This window comes from Odontesthes bonariensis, chromosome 6 (assembly GCF_027942865.1).
Source record: "Odontesthes bonariensis isolate fOdoBon6 chromosome 6, fOdoBon6.hap1, whole genome shotgun sequence".
NCBI classification, from domain to species: Eukaryota; Metazoa; Chordata; class Actinopteri; order Atheriniformes; family Atherinopsidae; genus Odontesthes; species Odontesthes bonariensis.
Genome location: NC_134511.1, coordinates 5,864,818 through 5,881,784, shown reverse-complemented (window position 1 = coordinate 5,881,784; position 16,967 = coordinate 5,864,818). Strand labels below are relative to the sequence as shown.

At 43.2% G+C, this 16,967-nt stretch overlaps 1 protein-coding gene across 1 annotated transcript; it reads right to left on the bottom strand.

Annotated features, from left to right (window-relative positions):
• Positions 1–250: 250 nt before the first annotated feature.
• Positions 251–16,736, bottom strand: gle1 (GLE1 RNA export mediator). Its single transcript, XM_075467165.1, has 15 exons — positions 16,529–16,736; positions 15,545–15,787; positions 15,292–15,450; positions 13,360–13,508; positions 13,228–13,288; positions 11,099–11,356; positions 8,055–8,277; positions 7,859–7,971; positions 5,682–5,894; positions 4,160–4,350; positions 3,940–4,069; positions 3,752–3,856; positions 2,901–2,983; positions 2,731–2,794; positions 251–1,148 (listed from the first exon to the last, which is right to left on the bottom strand). Exons 1-15 carry the CDS (start codon positions 16,625–16,627, stop codon positions 1,080–1,082), a joined length of 2,160 nt encoding a protein of 719 aa, XP_075323280.1. The 5' UTR covers positions 16,628–16,736; the 3' UTR covers positions 251–1,079.
• Between the last annotated feature and the right edge of the window lie 231 nt (positions 16,737–16,967).

The window sequence follows — 16,967 nt, the reverse complement described above, 5'->3', positions numbered from 1 at the left end:
TTATTTAATGCGTCATCTGTGTGTTCATTCAACTTCAGCTCAGGTCGAGTCTCTACAACTGTTTTGCTGCTCTCCGTCTGCCGTTTCTCATGTTTTTTTTGTGAATTTCTCTGCCAACAGGACGGTGAAAACATGAAGCTACATCATTATAAAAAAGCTTAACTGGGAGAATGAAAAGTAAACGAGAATGTGAACTAAAGCAAACGTCTGTCAGACTTTAAATGTGAAAGAGTTCAAAAACCAAGAGAAAAACTGCTGCTGAAGTTTTATTTCAGACACTGGTGTGTAGATTTTGCTAAATCTATGTACATTACAGCCAGTTTAGGATTAAATTCACCCGTTTATTCCACATTACATCAACCCTGCTCTGCTGGAACATGAAGAAAAAAAAGAAAAACAGCTGGAGTTCATCTTCAGTTTCAGGATGAAATCATGTGAGTAATGAAAAGTCTCTCTCTCTCTCTCTCTCTCTCTCTCTGATGAGCCAACATCATTGAAGTTAATTCCAAAAAGAGTTCATCAAAGCAGCAACTGTTGCTCCACACAGTGGATTCACGATAAAACAAGAGTCCGAAATCAGCCGAAACAATTTTCAGATCAATGAGTTTGATGATAAATGAGAGATTATAAATAAAAAACACACTAATTTGGAAGATTTAGGTTCAGCGGCTTCACGTTTCATGTTCTTATTAATGAAAGAGTAAAGCATCGCTGCACCTCTGACACATCTGGACAGATGTTTGAAGGACGGCTGCGTTGGGGCACGAGGATCCTCAACATCAGGCAGGTCACAGGAAACCTTTCACGTGTTTTTAAATTGTCAACATTCAGAAACACGAGACTTTTTCTGTTCATGCGATCACTTCCAGATGTGCTCAGAACCCATCAGGCGATCGTGTCAAATAACTCAAAAAAATGTAGCCGAGCGAGGCCTTCGGTGTCAACAAGAGATCAGCTCTTTGAGACGCAAATAAAAACCTCCCCCAGCTCCTTTCCCAGCATGAGCCCAGCAGCTCTCAGCTCCTTCGTCCGGTTCATTCAGTCCTCACGGGCGCAATGCGGCGGCGGCGGCCGCCTCGTCACGACCTCCAGAAGCTGGAGCTCAGCTGGCCTTTGGGCGGACTGATCTGTCGGCTTTGCAGCGACGTCTGAGGAGAAGAAAAAGTTACATTTTATTTAGCTTTACGTCTCCTGTTTGCCTCCTTTGGAGATTTTTTTTTGGGCACGTTCCACTTGGATGAGACCGCGGGGGAGACCAAGGACTCGCTTCTGGGCTGGGAACATCTCGGGATGACCCAGGAGGGATAAGAGGAGGAAAAGGGCTGAATGGATAAATAACGATGACTGCGATTGGGAAAATTTATCAATCCACCTCAGAAATGTATATTCACTAGGGCTGGGCAACGATTAAAATGTTTAATCTAATTAATCACGTGATTTCCCTGATTAATCACGATTAATCGCATTTGTATGCAAAATCCAAAAATGAATCCAAAAGTAGTGTATAGCTTTTAGCATTTAGCTTTATTTTAAATGTGCTGCCATATGAATGAAAGTGCCATAACATTTGTTGTGCAAACACACTTTTAACATCAGCATCTTTCTGTAGTTTTTATGTAGAAGCCTCGCTCCACTGTCTGTTTCCTTGAATGACTTGCTGCTATCAGTTGTGTGTTTTGCCTTTAAGTGATATTTTAGACTGGAACTACTACGCTGAGAAGACAATTCAACTTGGCAGTGTTTACAGATGACTTTGGTTCTGTCGACTCCGCCGTCTGGAAGAACTTTAAAATGAAAATGGCCGAGTAAAAGTTCCGTACCCTTCTCCATGTTTGGTGGATCCTCCGATTACTTTCTTTTCCTGTTCCACAGCAGACAGCAGCAGACTTTTACAAAATAAAAGCCTGTGAGCGACAGACTTTTACAAAATAAAAGCCTGTGAGCAACAGACTTTTACAAAAATAAAATAATTAATAAAACCTGCGTTAATTTGCGATAAATTATTTATCGGCATTAAAAAATTAACAAGTTAACGCGATAATAACGAGTTAACTCGCCCAGCCCTAATATTTACTGTACATGTGTCGGATTAAAAACTCTTTCAGTGCCTGTTTGTTTGTTTGACTGTCTGTTTTAATAGAGGTGGAGGCATTTGCACCCGGCTTAAAGGTTCCACTGACGGCGCTGTTAGCGATCGTTTAAGTGAAACGATCTTCAGAGGACCAATCAAATGAGAGGAAACGGACACAGGCTCCGCCTCCAGCGCCTCAAATGATCAAAGCGGGATCTCATCAGAGGGTAAACCCCAAAATACATCATTTTAATTCTATAAAACACAAGAAAAGCAGCTAAAATAAAATCGGAATGTCTAATCTAATCTTTCAGCTTTCAGTCTTCTATCAATTCAGTCGGTTAAATTTTAGCTGTTACATCAGGTCATGCATTAGAGAATATTTCTTCTGTTATTTCTGTAAAACGGTGTTGTGACAAGGCTAAAAATAAGACCGTTGGACCATGAGAAGGATCTCTGGAAGGTCTGACTGCACCTTTTTTCCTCTATAATCCATTTTCTGCATCATCTGGAGGGTTCACGGATATGAGCCATAGTCTCGTAACTAAACACTCGAGTAACAACAACCTTCAAATGAGAGCTGAGAAGGAGTGCGTTTAGGCTGCAGACTTAAAACCAAGAGAAAGATTCTTAAACATAACAGTCAGTGGGTCAAATACCTCCAGAAACTGCTTGAGTCTGATGACCGAGCCCATCTGCCCGGTGCTGGTCACCGCTTCAATCCTGCAGACGACAAACAGAAACATTTAGAGGTGAGACGGACTTTTCCAGCAGCTGCTGCTGCTGCTAAATCATCTCATGCGCTTCAAATCCAGTGTGAGGCCTGTACCGGGAGAAGTACTCCTCCTTCAGGAGCAGGATGACCTTCCAGAACTGGGCCTGGTACTGCTTCATCAGGGCGTTGCCACAAACCTGAGGGAGACGCAGCGGACACTCATCAGCACCGGACTCACAAGCACAGTTCACCCGCGTTAGCTACACTTGAGCCGAGGCTACACTTGAGGCCTACACTTGAGGCCTACACTTGAGGCCTACACTTGAGGCCTCCACTTGAGGCCTCCACTTGAGGCCTCCACTTGAGGCCTACACTCGTGGCCTACACTCGTGGCCTACACTCGTGGCCTACACTCGTGGCCTACACTCGTGGCCTACACTCGTGGCCTACACTCGTGGCCTACACTTGAGGCCTACACTTGAGGCCTACACTTGAGGCCTACACTTGTGGCCTACACTTGTGGCCTACACTTGTGGCCTACACTTGAGGCCTACACTTGAGGCCTACACTTGTGGCCTACACTTGTGGCCTACACTTGTGGCCTACACTTGTGGCCTACACTTGTGGCCTACACTTGAGGCCTACACTTGAGGCCTACACTTGAGGCCTACACTTGAGGCCTACACTTGAGGCCTACACTTGTGGCCTACACTTGTGGCCTACACTTGAGGCCTACACTTGAGGCCTACACTTGTGGCCTACACTTGTGGCCTACACTTGTGGCCTACACTTGAGGCCTACACTTGAGGCCTACACTTGAGGCCTACACTTGAGGCCTTTTTTAAGATAAGGTGCAGCGTTCCAGGCGCTTGAAACATGGAAATATGAAATATGTCGTGTTAAAGCATCCCATCTGTGGTCAGTAAAACCTCCACAGGTGTGTTTAAAGGTGCAGGAGGACTCACCTCCAGAAAGTCAAAGAGCAGCGTTGCCGTGATGTCGGCCAGAGGCTCCATGTTGAGCATCTGAGCTAACCAGCGCCAGCCGTGGTTCAGGCCGTGAGGAACAGACTGAAGGACAGAGGAGAAGCGAGATCATTCAGCGCCCGTCAGACACGAGAACGACGTCGAACAGCACGCCAGACGGTTCTTACCCCTTGTTTTGAGCCGTAGGGCCACCTCAGCTGGATCACAGCGGCGTAGAGTCGGATCATCCCCGACATCCTCTTCAGGAAACTGTCCTGACCTTCGACCCCGGAGTCGTCCACACGATAACCGAGAATCCTGTTGAGCCGAACACAAAAAAACAACAACACCGTGACGACTCTTCCAACCGGAGCTACAAGTGGCCGTGGAGGCATTTCTGAGACGCACCTCTGGTACTCCTCCACGGGCGTGCCGTCCTTCATCGGGGGGTAATGTGGGACCGTGTACGGGCATTTCTTGTGCAAGTGAGCGAGGATGAGGTCTCCCACTCGAGGGTGCAGCTCCCAGATGCCGGAGGCCACCACGGCGATGGGGAAGGCGGCTTCGTGGTGAGACGCCACCTCCTCCTCACCTTGTTTCTGCAAAGCGGAGAAAAAAAGAAAAGAGGAATGAGGCTTTTTTTGTTTTGTTTTGTTTGATTGATTGTTGTGATCTTTTTTTACAAATATGATAGACTTCAGAGAGCAACAGTTTATTAAAACTGGAACCAAACTGAGAACTAATCAATTCTTGATCAACCTAATCAATCATCCTTTAAATGCTCTGTCCTGTTTTTATTTTGTACTACTTTTATTTGTGTATTTTATTTGCATTTTACTGTTTGATCTTAATATTTGTCTTTTATCACACTGTAGCACTTCTAGATTTTGTTGTAAATGTAAAGTGCGTTATATAAATATAAATTAAATGTATTATTAATCAGAGGATAAACCCCAAAACATTAATTCAACATGAAACACAAGTAAAGCAGCTAAAATAGCAGCTCAGCCTTATTTCCATACTTCTAAAAACATCTACCTAAACCCACGAGAGCCAAAAATATGGAACTTTTTCTGTGCCATCAGAGTTTGAATACGAATTTCTAATGTTGAATTTTTACAGCACCAAAATCAGACTTTGAATTTGAAAAACCAACAGTGTAAAAAAATAAATCAATTTCTAAAAACAAAAATCAGTGGAAAAAAAATCCAACATCTAAAAAAAGAACCAGACTCAACATCCGGGTAAACAGGGAGAAGCAATCGATCCCCGTCTCAATTCATCCAACAGCAGTCAATTTTTTTCCATTTAATTTTTTAAAGTTGAATTTTTTTTATGTGTAATTTTATTCCATTGAAATTTTTGAAGTTTGAATTTTTGTATGTGTAATTTTATTCCATTTAATTCTTTTCCACTGAATTTTTTAAAGTTGAATTTTTTTGTATGTGTAATCTTTTTCCATTTACTTTTTTTCCACTGAATTTTTTGAAGTTGATTTTTTTTTCCCACTGATTTTTTTTTTTTTTTTTTTTTTTTTTTAGATATTGAATTTTTTTCCACTGTTGGTTTTTCAAATTCAAAGTCTGATTTTGAGGCTGTAAAAATTCAATATTAGAAATTCGTATTCAAACTGATGGCACAGGAAAACTTCCATACAAAGACCTCCCTTCAGCCTGCAGGTGGAGTTACATTTTTACTTTCTTCTGTAATTTAGTCTTTTAGAAATCAGTCAAATATAAACCTTTGAGCTCAACTCACCAACAACATAAAACAGTTTAACTGTTTTTTTTAACCCAAAGAAGCGACTTCTAATCTGATGCTAAACCTTTTACAGAGTAAAACTTAAAACGATAAGAAACATTTAGTCTGGGATCCCTCATGCAGCACAACTCAGACGTTTATCCACTCACACACCAGATTCTGCACTCACCACAAACTTTTCAGCCAGTTTGTAGCTGACGAAGTCCAGGCCCTGCGGGTGCTGCGAGGTGGACACCGACTTCCCCCCGGAGACCACCCCCCGGCCCGACAGCAGCTTGTCGATCTTGTCGAAGATTTCCCGGAGCTGCGACCCGGAGTTGCTGGAGATCTGACTGACGGGGATGGAGGAGGCTTTCTGGAGCTCCAGCTTCAGCTTCTTCGTCTGTTGAATGCACAGAAACACCGAAGGTCAACATTTCTGCAGCACGTTCACTGCAGCGCCGGCTTAAGGAAGCTCGGAGCGTTCTGATGGTTCATCAGAATACTCTTTGCTTTTCCTTTCAGAGTAAAATTCAGATTTATTTCATGTCAGCTCCAGGTTGGTGACAGGACATAAAATCTGAAATATTTGAATCAGATCTTTGCAAACAGCCTGTAGTGTTAGGACTAGTGCTGGGCGAGTTAACTCGTTATTATCTCGTTAACTATTTAACGCCGATAAATATTTTATCGCACATTAGCGCAGTTTTTTTTAATTAAATTTTTATTATTATTTTTTGGGGCTTTTGTGCCTTTAATGGATAGGAAAGTTCAGAAAGATGGACCACCCCTGTTTTATTATTTATGTTATTATTGTAAAAGTCTGTTACTTACAGGCTTTTATTTTGTAAAAGTCTGTTGCTCACAGGCTTTTATTTTGTAAAAGTCTGTTGCTCACAGGCTTTTATTTTGTAAAAGTCTGTTGCTGTCTGCTGTGGAACCGGAAAAGAAAGTAATCGGCGAATCCACTAAACATGGAGAAGGGTACGGAACTTTTTCTCGGCCATTTTCATTTTAAAGTTCTTCCAGACGGCGGAGTCGACAGAACCAAAGTCATCTGTAAACTCTGCCAAGTTGAATTGTCTTCTCAGCGTAGTAGTTCCAGTCTAAAATATCACTTAAAGGCAAAACACACAACTGATAGCAGCAAGTCATTCAAGGAAACAGACAGTGGAGCGAGGCTTCTACATAAAAACTACAGAAAGATGCTGATGTTAAAAGTGTGTTTGCACAACAAATGTTATGGCACTTTCATTCATATGGCAGCACATTTAAAATAAAGCTAAATGCTAAAGGCTATACACTACTTTTGGATTTTGCATACAAATGCGATTAATAAGGGAAATCATGTGATTAATTAGATTAAAAATGTTAAATCGTTGCCCAGCCCTAGTTAGGACTTAGATGAATTACAGAAAGGGGAAAACTGACAGCTGGAATCTCAGTCTTCTGTAAAGAGGTTCAGTCTGTGTGACCTGCAGAGGAGGAGAAATGGTTCCAACTGCCTGCGTCTAAGAACGTCTAAGTTCTAAAAACGGTCCTCCTCGAATTCCGTTCTGATAGCTGCCCTTCTCCAGGGGAACTGTTTCAGTTTGCATTCCCACATGAGTCGGACCTGATAGGGACTGATGCACAGCAACCATCTGCGACAGCGACGTGTTACTTTAGCACCACATTCAACAACAAAACCCGGTAAAAGTAAGGAGAGAAGAAAAAAAACAGCACCAAGAAGCTAACATGGAGAGCGGGGAGGCCACCGTGTTCATGGTCTGCATGATGGTGATATTAATCATGGACGATCACATCGGGCGTCTAACATGGAGGCTGGAAGAGCACACAGAGAGAGAGTCAGGAGACGCAGGATGGAGCGCAGGCCGTACTTCTTGGTTTCATGAAGGAAGGAGAGCAGAGCGCCGCAGACAAAGGAGACCACGTGGAGGTTTAACTTATTAAACACGCCAAGGTTGTGTCCGTGTCGTATGAGGAAACATTTCAGCCTGACAACATGACAAGGGGCGGAGCTACCAACCACCAAACACCTCCGTCAGATGTGTTCCTATGGAAACCATCGGGCGGAGCTACCGACCACCAAACACCTCCGTCAGATGTGTTCCTATGGAAACCAGAACAGACCCAGCCTTAGAGAAGGAGCTGAAATGGTTCCAGGAACTGAGGGCCATGGTCCCGAGTTCCTGTATGTGCGAATGTGGAAAACGGCCCTGTTCCTGAAAAGGTTATAAAGGTTCCTACAGGGGGAATGAGGCTAATTCCCCAACAAGCTACAGACAGATCAGCACATTTTGTTTTGCCTTTACTTCCTTTATAAAAGCCGTAGAAAGCAAAAAGGTGTTCATCGTTTTTACCCACCTGAGCGTCTTTCGGAGAGTTGAGCTGCTCGAAGGACTGAGCGCACTGAGCGGCCGCCTCCTGCAGCTCTCGGTACCATTTCCTGGTGACGTCTTCAGCGCTGTTCTGCAGCCCTGTCAGAGCAGACGTGTGGACTCAAAATAAATCCATGCTGTGGGAGTCAGGGGATGGCGCCTTGTATGTTACGCTGGCTCACCTTTCCTCTGAGCCTTTTCTTTGGCCGCCTGCTCCGCCTTTCTCTGCACCTCCTGCTGGGCCTGCAGCTCCACCTGCTTCCTGCGCTCCTCCTCCTGCTGCTGATCCTTCTTCTTCTTCTCTTGCGCCTTGGCCGCCTCCTCCTGGATCAGCCTGATCAGCGCCCTCATCTCGTGGAGGGCTCGCTCTGCCACGTTCATGTCCTCCATGCTGGGAAAGTCTCCCTGGAGGAAGATAAAAGTACGTTTGAGTGTCTTTAAAGCTGGTGTTTTACATTCTGGTCGTACTGCCGATGATCTAAATCAGACTTTAAGATGTTAAAAATCACTCAGGGTGAAGTTATACTCTTTAGTTTTTCTATGGATCATCAAATCTAGTTCTTCAAAACTCAATTTTGACGAGTAGTCACAAGAAAAAAAACTTTCAGCTGAAGGAAGACAACAGAAAGGAAATAACAGGAGAGATGTGTTCAGGGGACCTGTTGGGGCATGGGAGATACCCCAGGACCTTCTTCACTTTCGTCACAGGCACCAGGGGCTAAAGACTGTGTTTTAGTTCTGCTTTTCCCTCTCAGATCTTCTAACTTCCTCTGTGGGCGCAGCTGAAATCACTCAACAGACGGCAGCTTTTTGTCAGAGGAGGCCGAGGTGGTGAAATAAGGATTTTATTAGAGCAAAATGAGAGGCTGGAAATGCCTTCAGTGACCTCGTGTCTGGGCCCATGTGAGCGTATACCTGCAGGGGAGAGTTGATTCCCAAACACATTATCCGAGTGCGTTAGTCCGGCTTTAAGAAGCTCAGTTTTAGTTGGACAAATGGGTTTAAAAAGTCAAATTTTGGTCTGACAAACTCTAATCAAATTTTTTCTAACGTCCTGTAAACATCCTTTACAGAAGCTGCTGTGACCCAGAGGAGAGACGTCCCACACTTCAGCTGCCTTAAGCTGGATTTACAGCTGACGCGTCGCTCACGGCGCAGCCGACCCGTGACGTAAAAATGCCGTTTCAGGCATGGCGCTTTGCCTTGAAAAGGCGGCGCAGCGCGTTGTTGTGCACCAGTCGACTTTTGTAACTTGGCTGCGCCGAGAACGGCAAACCGGACGGACCGATGAGAGACCAGGCTCAGTCAGGAGGTGCGTTTGTACAGCAGCTGTACGAAACTGCAGTGAAACAGCACAGGGACCAACGTAAACTCCCAAAACTGGTGCACAGAGATTGGCAGAACTTTGGGGAAAGAGGGAGAGTTCTGTAAGAATGTGTAGAAGAAGCTACGGGACAGATACCTGAAGGCAAAGAAGAGGGCAGAGACTCCAAGTGGTGATGCCGGGGGCTTCAGACCTTCACCTCTATTGACTGAATTAAAAAAATTTAATAATCCAGATACTGCAGCAGCATCATTGATGACAGTGTTCCTGCTCTTCATTGTTTTCTTCTCCACTTTCGTGGTTGTAGAGTAGCGGTAACCTTCACCTAGCAGCGACGACTCTGTGACGGAGAAAATTGCAACTACTGGCGACTTGCGCCACCGTATATAGCCGGCACGAAATCGTGACGTCATCAACACCGCTCGCGCTTGCAGACGCGGCAACCATGCTAGAGGCTTAATTTGTTCCACAAAGGAAACCGGATAGATTTCATGAGCTTTCCTGCCCAACAGTAGCCTGGCTGACGCGTCCACATCTCGATGAGATGGTGGTCTGGGAACTAGGTGTGCATTTTCTCGTATTTGAGGCGTGGTTTACGAATGCCTAGAGCCGTTTATTGGGCGCTACGAATGTCTATCAAATGGCGTCTGGTTCTTCCCATGCTGCTTTGCACACGATTCATAGCCAATTGTATCACTTATACCAGATAACGTATGTAGAGCAACAGAAATTTGACGAGGAACCATGCTAGAGGCTTTAGATTCCCTACCCCACCCCCCCACCTTAAGCCTCAAAGGAAAAGCAGAAGACCCCGAACAGAAATACTCCTTTAGCTTCACAGAAGCCCAGAGTAGTTTAAGTTCTGAGTGCTTTAGGTCACAGAAGGGAGGCCGTCCTGAATTCTTTGGAGAGAAAGTGGTGTGGTGTTCTGTTTCATTTTAAATGACTTAAATGGAGTTTTGCCTCAGAGTGCATTGTTATAGAAAGACTAACATATATTGCTCTGGGAAAACTGAAAGAGTTTGTTCATCTTTGGGAACCATACATGAGCATTATAGAATCTGGAATGTAATGTATTCATTTATGTTTGTTTATTTACTTTATTTTAAAGGGGAACTGCGGTATTTTCAACATTAAGCCTCTTTTCTGAGTCGCCTGCAATGTTTTAGAACCCCCCTCACCGCTTTTTTGAGGCAGCTCGTTCATGCTCGCACTATTTTCTTAGCGGTGGCGGAGTAATATCAACGAACATCCAGTACAAAATGTCAAATAAAACACAACAGAAGCAACTTTTCGCCATGAAATTTGATATGGATTACCAGTGCACACCAGTAACCACTCCGGTGAGTTGATGATTTTGAAAACGGACGTTTATTGTGCTTTTACGGACCTTTCTAGACATGCGCATGACTTGCCGTTCTGAAGCAGGTTGAGAAGAATCAAAATTAGGCATATACCAGAGACAGCAGTAAACATCAAAAAAGCGGTGAGGGGGGTTCTAAAACATTGCAGACGACTCAGAAAAGAGGCTTAATGTTGAAAATACCGCAGTTCCCCTTTAAGGGAGATTGTTATTACATTGAAATGTATCTGTATTTCAGTTCAAAATGTTGTACTTTGAGTTATTGATATTAGGATTGTGCAAGTTTAGGTATGTGTGTGCGTGAGTGATACTGGTTCTGTGACATGTGTTGTAGTCACAGTTCAAGTGTTCTGTAAAGTAATAAAACCCAATAAAGATATTTGGAATATAAATAAAATAAATGGAGTCCTGCAGTCTGATATGGGAAAAAAAAAAAGAAACAATGAAAAAAATGAGCCTATAGTGAGTGAAAATGTCACAGGAGCACAAAACATCCGGAAACGTCTCAGAGTTCAGAGGGTTGATCAACTCAGACTGACCTCTGCCGTCTTCCTCACCACCTCGGACACCTGGGAGCACAGCTGGTTGCCGCGGGCGCAGTAGGAGCTGAGGCTGGCAGGCGGCAGCTCGGTGCCGGTCTGGGTGGACGGCTCCAGCAGCTGGTTGAGCTGCAGCACCTCCTCCTGGATGGTGTTCAGAGCACGAACTCTCTCCCTGCCATCCGTCTGCCTCTGCCGCTCCAGCTCCGCCTCCCGGAGGCGCTGCTGCTCCGCCTCCCTCAAACGCAGGTTCAGGATCTGACGGACAAACAAAAACGGACTTTTTACGGACACTCGTCTCTGAAAACCAACTCGGAGCTGAGTTTGTGTTATTTGTTGAAGCTTCCTCCAATGACTGAGGAGAAATAAGCGTCACACGTGACATTTCTAAGTGTTTTCAGGGAGATAATGATAACAGCGTGCACGTGCAGAGAAGAACAAACCACACTGTATGAATGAGAAATGGACTAAAAGCAGATTCCTTTATTTTTCTCATGGGTATATAACATAAATGTCCCCGTTTTTGACATAAATCCACATTCTGTGCACTAGAACAGCCCATAATAAGCCTTCTGCTGCATCGTCGAACACTCCCTCGGGTGTATTTGTTGTGCCATCAAGCGTTTTGGCTTGTTTGGGTTTCTTTTCCCCACATTAACACGGATAAAACGGGGCTGGTTTTCACACTGAACTCATCATTAAAACCTGTTACGAACATTAAAAACATTTTAGTTTTGATCATGACATTCTCTTGATTTTGAACTCATGTCAGTGAAGCAGGAATGTTTGGTTTTATGAGGAGGCTTAAGCGTTAAAGCGATAGTTCGCCTCTTTTAGCATGAAGCTGTGTAACATCCCATATCAGCTACATCATTTCTGAACATCTTCTTACCCCCTGCTGCGTCCTGTGAGCAGAGTTCCAGCCGAGTTTTGGCGTTGATGAAGGTAGTCCGGCTAGTTGGCTGGGGTTTAAAAAATAAAGCGTTTTGCTTCTCAAAACAATATGCATTCAAAAGAGTAATACATTTGCATCACAAAATCGTTCTCCAGGAAAAAGTCAGACCTCACAATCGCTTGGCCCTATTTTCTCTACCTTCGTATCACTGCCTGCTGCCGCCTGCCGACAGCCGCACCTGTTACAGTGTTTGCTGCTCGGTCTGCACAGCAGGCAGTGATATGAAGGGACAGAAAATAGGGCCAAGCGATTGTGAGGTCTGACTTTTTCTGGAGAACGATTTTGTGATGCAAATGTATTACTCAACCCATATCAAATAGATTTGTCTTATTAATGCTTCACTAGGAGGAAAACAAAGTCCTATTCAAATGCTCTATTAAGACCTATTACCACTGTATCAACCTTAATATTTCCTCTCAGATGAAAGTCTTTTAAAGATTTGTTATCATTCAGTATATCAACTGTTCTGTAATTAGCTATAGTTTTGCCTCCTCTTAGAGAAAAGTTTATCCTTGTTTGTTAGTTTACTCAAATTGCCTGTTAAAGTTATACCAATCCTACTGTTCGCTAAAATTACCTGACTGATGTTCTGCATCTGTATTTGTTTTTTTGATGTTTTTATTTCTGTGTTGTAAAGCACTTTGGATCGCCTTGTTGCTGAAAAGTGCTATATAAATAAATTTCACTTCACTTCTTTTGAACGCATATTGTTGTGAGAAGCAAAACGCTTTATTTTTAAAAACCCAGCCAACTAGCCGGACTACCTTCATCAGCACCAAAACGAGGCTGGAACTCTGCTCACAGGACGCAGCAGGGGGTAAGAAGATGTTCATAAATGATGTTGCTAATATGGGATGTCATACAGCTTCATGTCAAAAGAGGCAAACTGTCCCTTTAAAGCCAATGAAGGATTTAATCCCGCTGGGCAGTTTGTCAGAGCTTCTCTCTTCACACTTGGAGGTTAAAAGCTCACATGACTGCTGCCTGGTTAGCTCAACTCTCCCGTCTGATTCCATTAAAACACATTTCATGAGAAAATACTGATGGAAAATCAGCAGGAACCTGGAGTAAATATCACCAACAGGTGTTTTCAGCTGTATAACATCCCAATAGTTTCAGTTTATAGACCCCAGCTCCATGAAGCTCACATTTCCAGAGTGTGGGACCATCCTACCTTCTTTCTGTGCTGCTGCTCCTCCTTCAGCTTCTCTTGGCGCCCCAGGCTCTCCTTAGTTCTGCAGGAAGACCAAACCAGGTCACACACAAGATTTCAGAGAGATGAAAAACAATCTGTGCACGCTCTTACTCTCTGTCCATCATGTCCCTCATACTCTGGAACTCCTGCCGCTGCTTCAGCTCCATCAGCTCCTCGAAGCGTTTCAGCTGCTCCGACTCGGCGCTCGCCACCGACACCACCAGCTTCTCCTGCGTCTCCTGCCGCAGCCTGAGCGCCAGCTGGGCGGACGGATGTAAGAGGTCAGTAAGGAAGGACGGCAGAGCTTTCAGCACATTAAGAGGCCAAACTGAAGAGGTTTGCATTAAAAAAAAAAAAAAAAAACTCCTGGAAGCTTTAAGGGGCCAAAACTTCATCACATGATGTAAAAGTTCTGCAAAAATTCCTTCTGAATTTACAATAATCATAAGAAAGGAGAAGAAAGTTCAAAGGAAACAACCCAACAAGAGAAAAAGAGTAGCTTTAAACCACCAATAATTATCTAAATATTTCCTCAGTAGGTTTCTGTTAATGTATCAAATCAAATTTATTTGTAGCACATTTCATGTACAAACAATTCAAAGTGCTTTACATAAAATAAAAGCATTGCAGCAGGGAGTGGAAGAAGCATTAAAAATACATAAAATAATATAAAGACAAACAAATAAAATCATTTAAATGAATTTAAAAACAGATAAGTTCAAAGATATCGTGCAGATTTCATGCATAGACACACGAGAAAAGAAATGTCTTTAACCTGGATTTAAAAATGTCTCCATTTGGTGAAAGTTTAATCTCCACTGGCAGTTTGTTCCACTTGTTTGCAGCATAACAGCTAAATGCTGCTTCTCCATGTTTAGTCTGGACTCTGGACTGGACCAGCTGACCTGAGTCCTTGGATCTAAGAGCTCTGCTGGCTTTATATTCTCTAAACAGATCACAGATGTAAACCATCAGCAGGCTTTTAAAATCTATTCTGTGACTGACTGGAAGCCAGAGTAAAGATTTTAAAGCTGCTGTGATGTGTTCAGATCTCTTAGTCCAGGTTAAAACTCCAGCAGCAGCGTTCTGGATGAGCTGCAGATGTTTAATGCTCTTTTTGGGAAGTCCAGTTAAAAGAGCGTTACAGTGATGGAGTCTGCTGGAGATGAATGCATGGATGAGTTTCTCCTGGTCTTTTTGGGAGAGGAAACCTATAATTCTGCTGATGTTTCTGAGATGGTAAAAAGCTGCCTTGGTGACAGCTTTGATGTGGCTGCTGAAAGTCAGATCTGAGTCTATCAACACTCCGAGGTTACCAACTCGGTCAGTGATTGTAAGGTCCCGAGTCTCAAGATATGTACCAACGCTGACCCTCTTCTCTTTGCTACCAAACAGAATAATCTCAGTTAATGTAGAGGATAAAGCTTTAAAATCTGCCCCATAATTGGAGACTTATGGCTCAACATCCATTTACTGAAACTCAGACGAGTGGACGGGTTCCCACCAGCCGGAGCCAGAAATAACAAAGACATTTAAACTTCTTTATCATCCAGTATGTGAGCAAAAAGATGCATTTCTGTATTTCTTTGCCATTTAGTAAGAATGGAAATCTGAATCAGTCATTGTGACCACAAGGTTGTTGGTGGGAGCAACAAGTTCAATATAATGTAAATTATCCATATACCCTATATTTCTTATTGGTTCAGTCTGCTCAGTTAAATTTATTTTTACCTTTATTGTTAAATGTACAAATCTGTTTTTATTTAGTTTACTGATGTTTATTACTATTATTATTATTATTTACCCTACTCTTCATACTGTAGATTTGTATATAGCTAATGTTTATTCTCTATTTTTATTCTATTTGCTTGTTTTTCCTTTAATTGTTTACATATCTTTTATACTGTACGCTGTTGCAACACAATAATTTCCCAAATTGGGATGAATAAAGTATTTATCCATCTATCCATCTAAGTTCTGCAATGCCAGTTCTCCCTTAAACACACACATTCTGTATTTTCACACTCCAAGTCTGAGTCTGACCTTGGCCTTTTCGCGCTGCTCCTCTTTGAATCTGATGATGCGGCCGGCTGTCTCCATGGCTTTGGGCGACAGCAGGGAAATGGCAGGCGGTGACGTTTGATCGGAGGCTCTGCTGACGTCCGCCTCTGGACTTTCATCCGTCTCCTCATCATTAACAGCCTGTGGCACATCAAATAGACAAAATGACCGTCAGTGAAGGCATCCTGACCTTAAAGGAGGGGATCAGTTTGTGTTCAGGACGGCAAAAACTTGCCAGCTCGCGGTCATTCTTTAGAGAAGGAGAAGCAGAAAGAGTGGCGGGTCTGTTTTCGAGGTCAGCGAAGGATCCCGAGGACGAAACCGAGGCCAGAGTCTCCTCCAAAAGACCAGGGCTGGAGTCTCTGGTGCTGGAGTCCAGAAACGAGGAAGTCTGAAGGGCCAGTGAGCCGAGACGCTCCAACACGACACCGGAGTGTGGGGACAAGCTGAGGGTCTCTTTACAACCTGCCAAAATATCCTGCAAGAGCACAGAGAGGCTTCAATTGTCGTGTTCAAACACGGACACTGTGCATTAAAAAAAAAACAAGAACAACAACAAGGCATGGAGGAAGCAGAGGATGAGGTTTGATTTATAAGAGTAAAAAGAATTCATAGTAACTGTAGTTTAAACCACATTTTTTCTGTCCAAGTCAAGTCCAATAACTGACATTTTCTAACACAAAGAATCAGTGAGTCCGTCACAAATTAGTCAAACACATACTAACACTGATATCCACTTATATTTCAACAAAAAGACACACAAAATGAGAAACTGGGGGAAGATAGAACCAAGAAAACAGCCAGAATTAAGTATTTTAACACAGAACAACAGGCAAACAAGCGGCTCCGACTGACGGATTAAAAATCTCTTGTTAGCATTTCTGCTACTGGAAATAGTTCAGAGAGTAAAAGTTGATATTATCTCTAAAAGCCATTCAGATGACGATGAAATTTTCTTTTCAATAGCTACCGGTTTGTAATTTTCATATATGTGCAGAGAAAGTTGTTAGCATTAGTGCTAACTAATAACTAATAATGACCATTACTTTAATCCGCTTTTGTGTGGAAGTACACTCACTGGTCAAACAGCTCGATTATACGATAATCTGAGATGTTAAATTAGTTTAGGTTTGATTACCAATGTTATTGAACACAGTATCTCCTGTCTGGTTGATGTTAACTAGCTACCGGACAGCTAGCTTAACTAGCATTAACTCACCTCGCCCCTTTCCGACCATAAAGGGTCGAAATTGATCTTTCCTTTTCGTGAATTTTTTAAAGCCTGTAAGGTTTCCCATCGTCGATGTTCAGAAGGCATAACTACAAACTAAAAACACCAAATCCTGATAAAAAAAAAAAGATTCGGGAAAGTTTGGAGCCGCCAAACGACGTCACTTCAAATACAGTCCGACGAGAAACCACCCGCCTACTGCGTTTTGCTCATTGGTTCCGGACCCTTTTCAAACCGTGTTGCTTTGCTTGTTGATTTAATTGCTCCCAACCCCCAACCCCCACCCCCCTCACTTTACAGGAGTTGGCACAAGTATTTCAAATATATGCAACAATAAATGTGAGGCTACTATTGAAAGTGAGTAGTTTGATGTGTTATCTGTGATCAAATATTTACTTTTATTTACTGCAAAACTTGAAAAGAAAAG

Excerpts from the sequence above, each read along its gene's own strand:
- gle1 (XM_075467165.1), bottom strand. The coding sequence starts at position 16,627 with ATGCCTTCTGAACATCGACGATGGGAAACCTTACAGGCTTTAAAAAAT. Across the intron at positions 13,509-15,291 it reads AGCAGCGCGAAAAGGCCAAG|CTGGCGCTCAGGCTGCGGCA; the intron begins GTCAGACTCAGA and ends CCGTCCGCCCAG. Across the intron at positions 5,895-7,858 it reads ACTCTCCGAAAGACGCTCAG|ACGAAGAAGCTGAAGCTGGA; the intron begins GTGGGTAAAAAC and ends TGCATTCAACAG.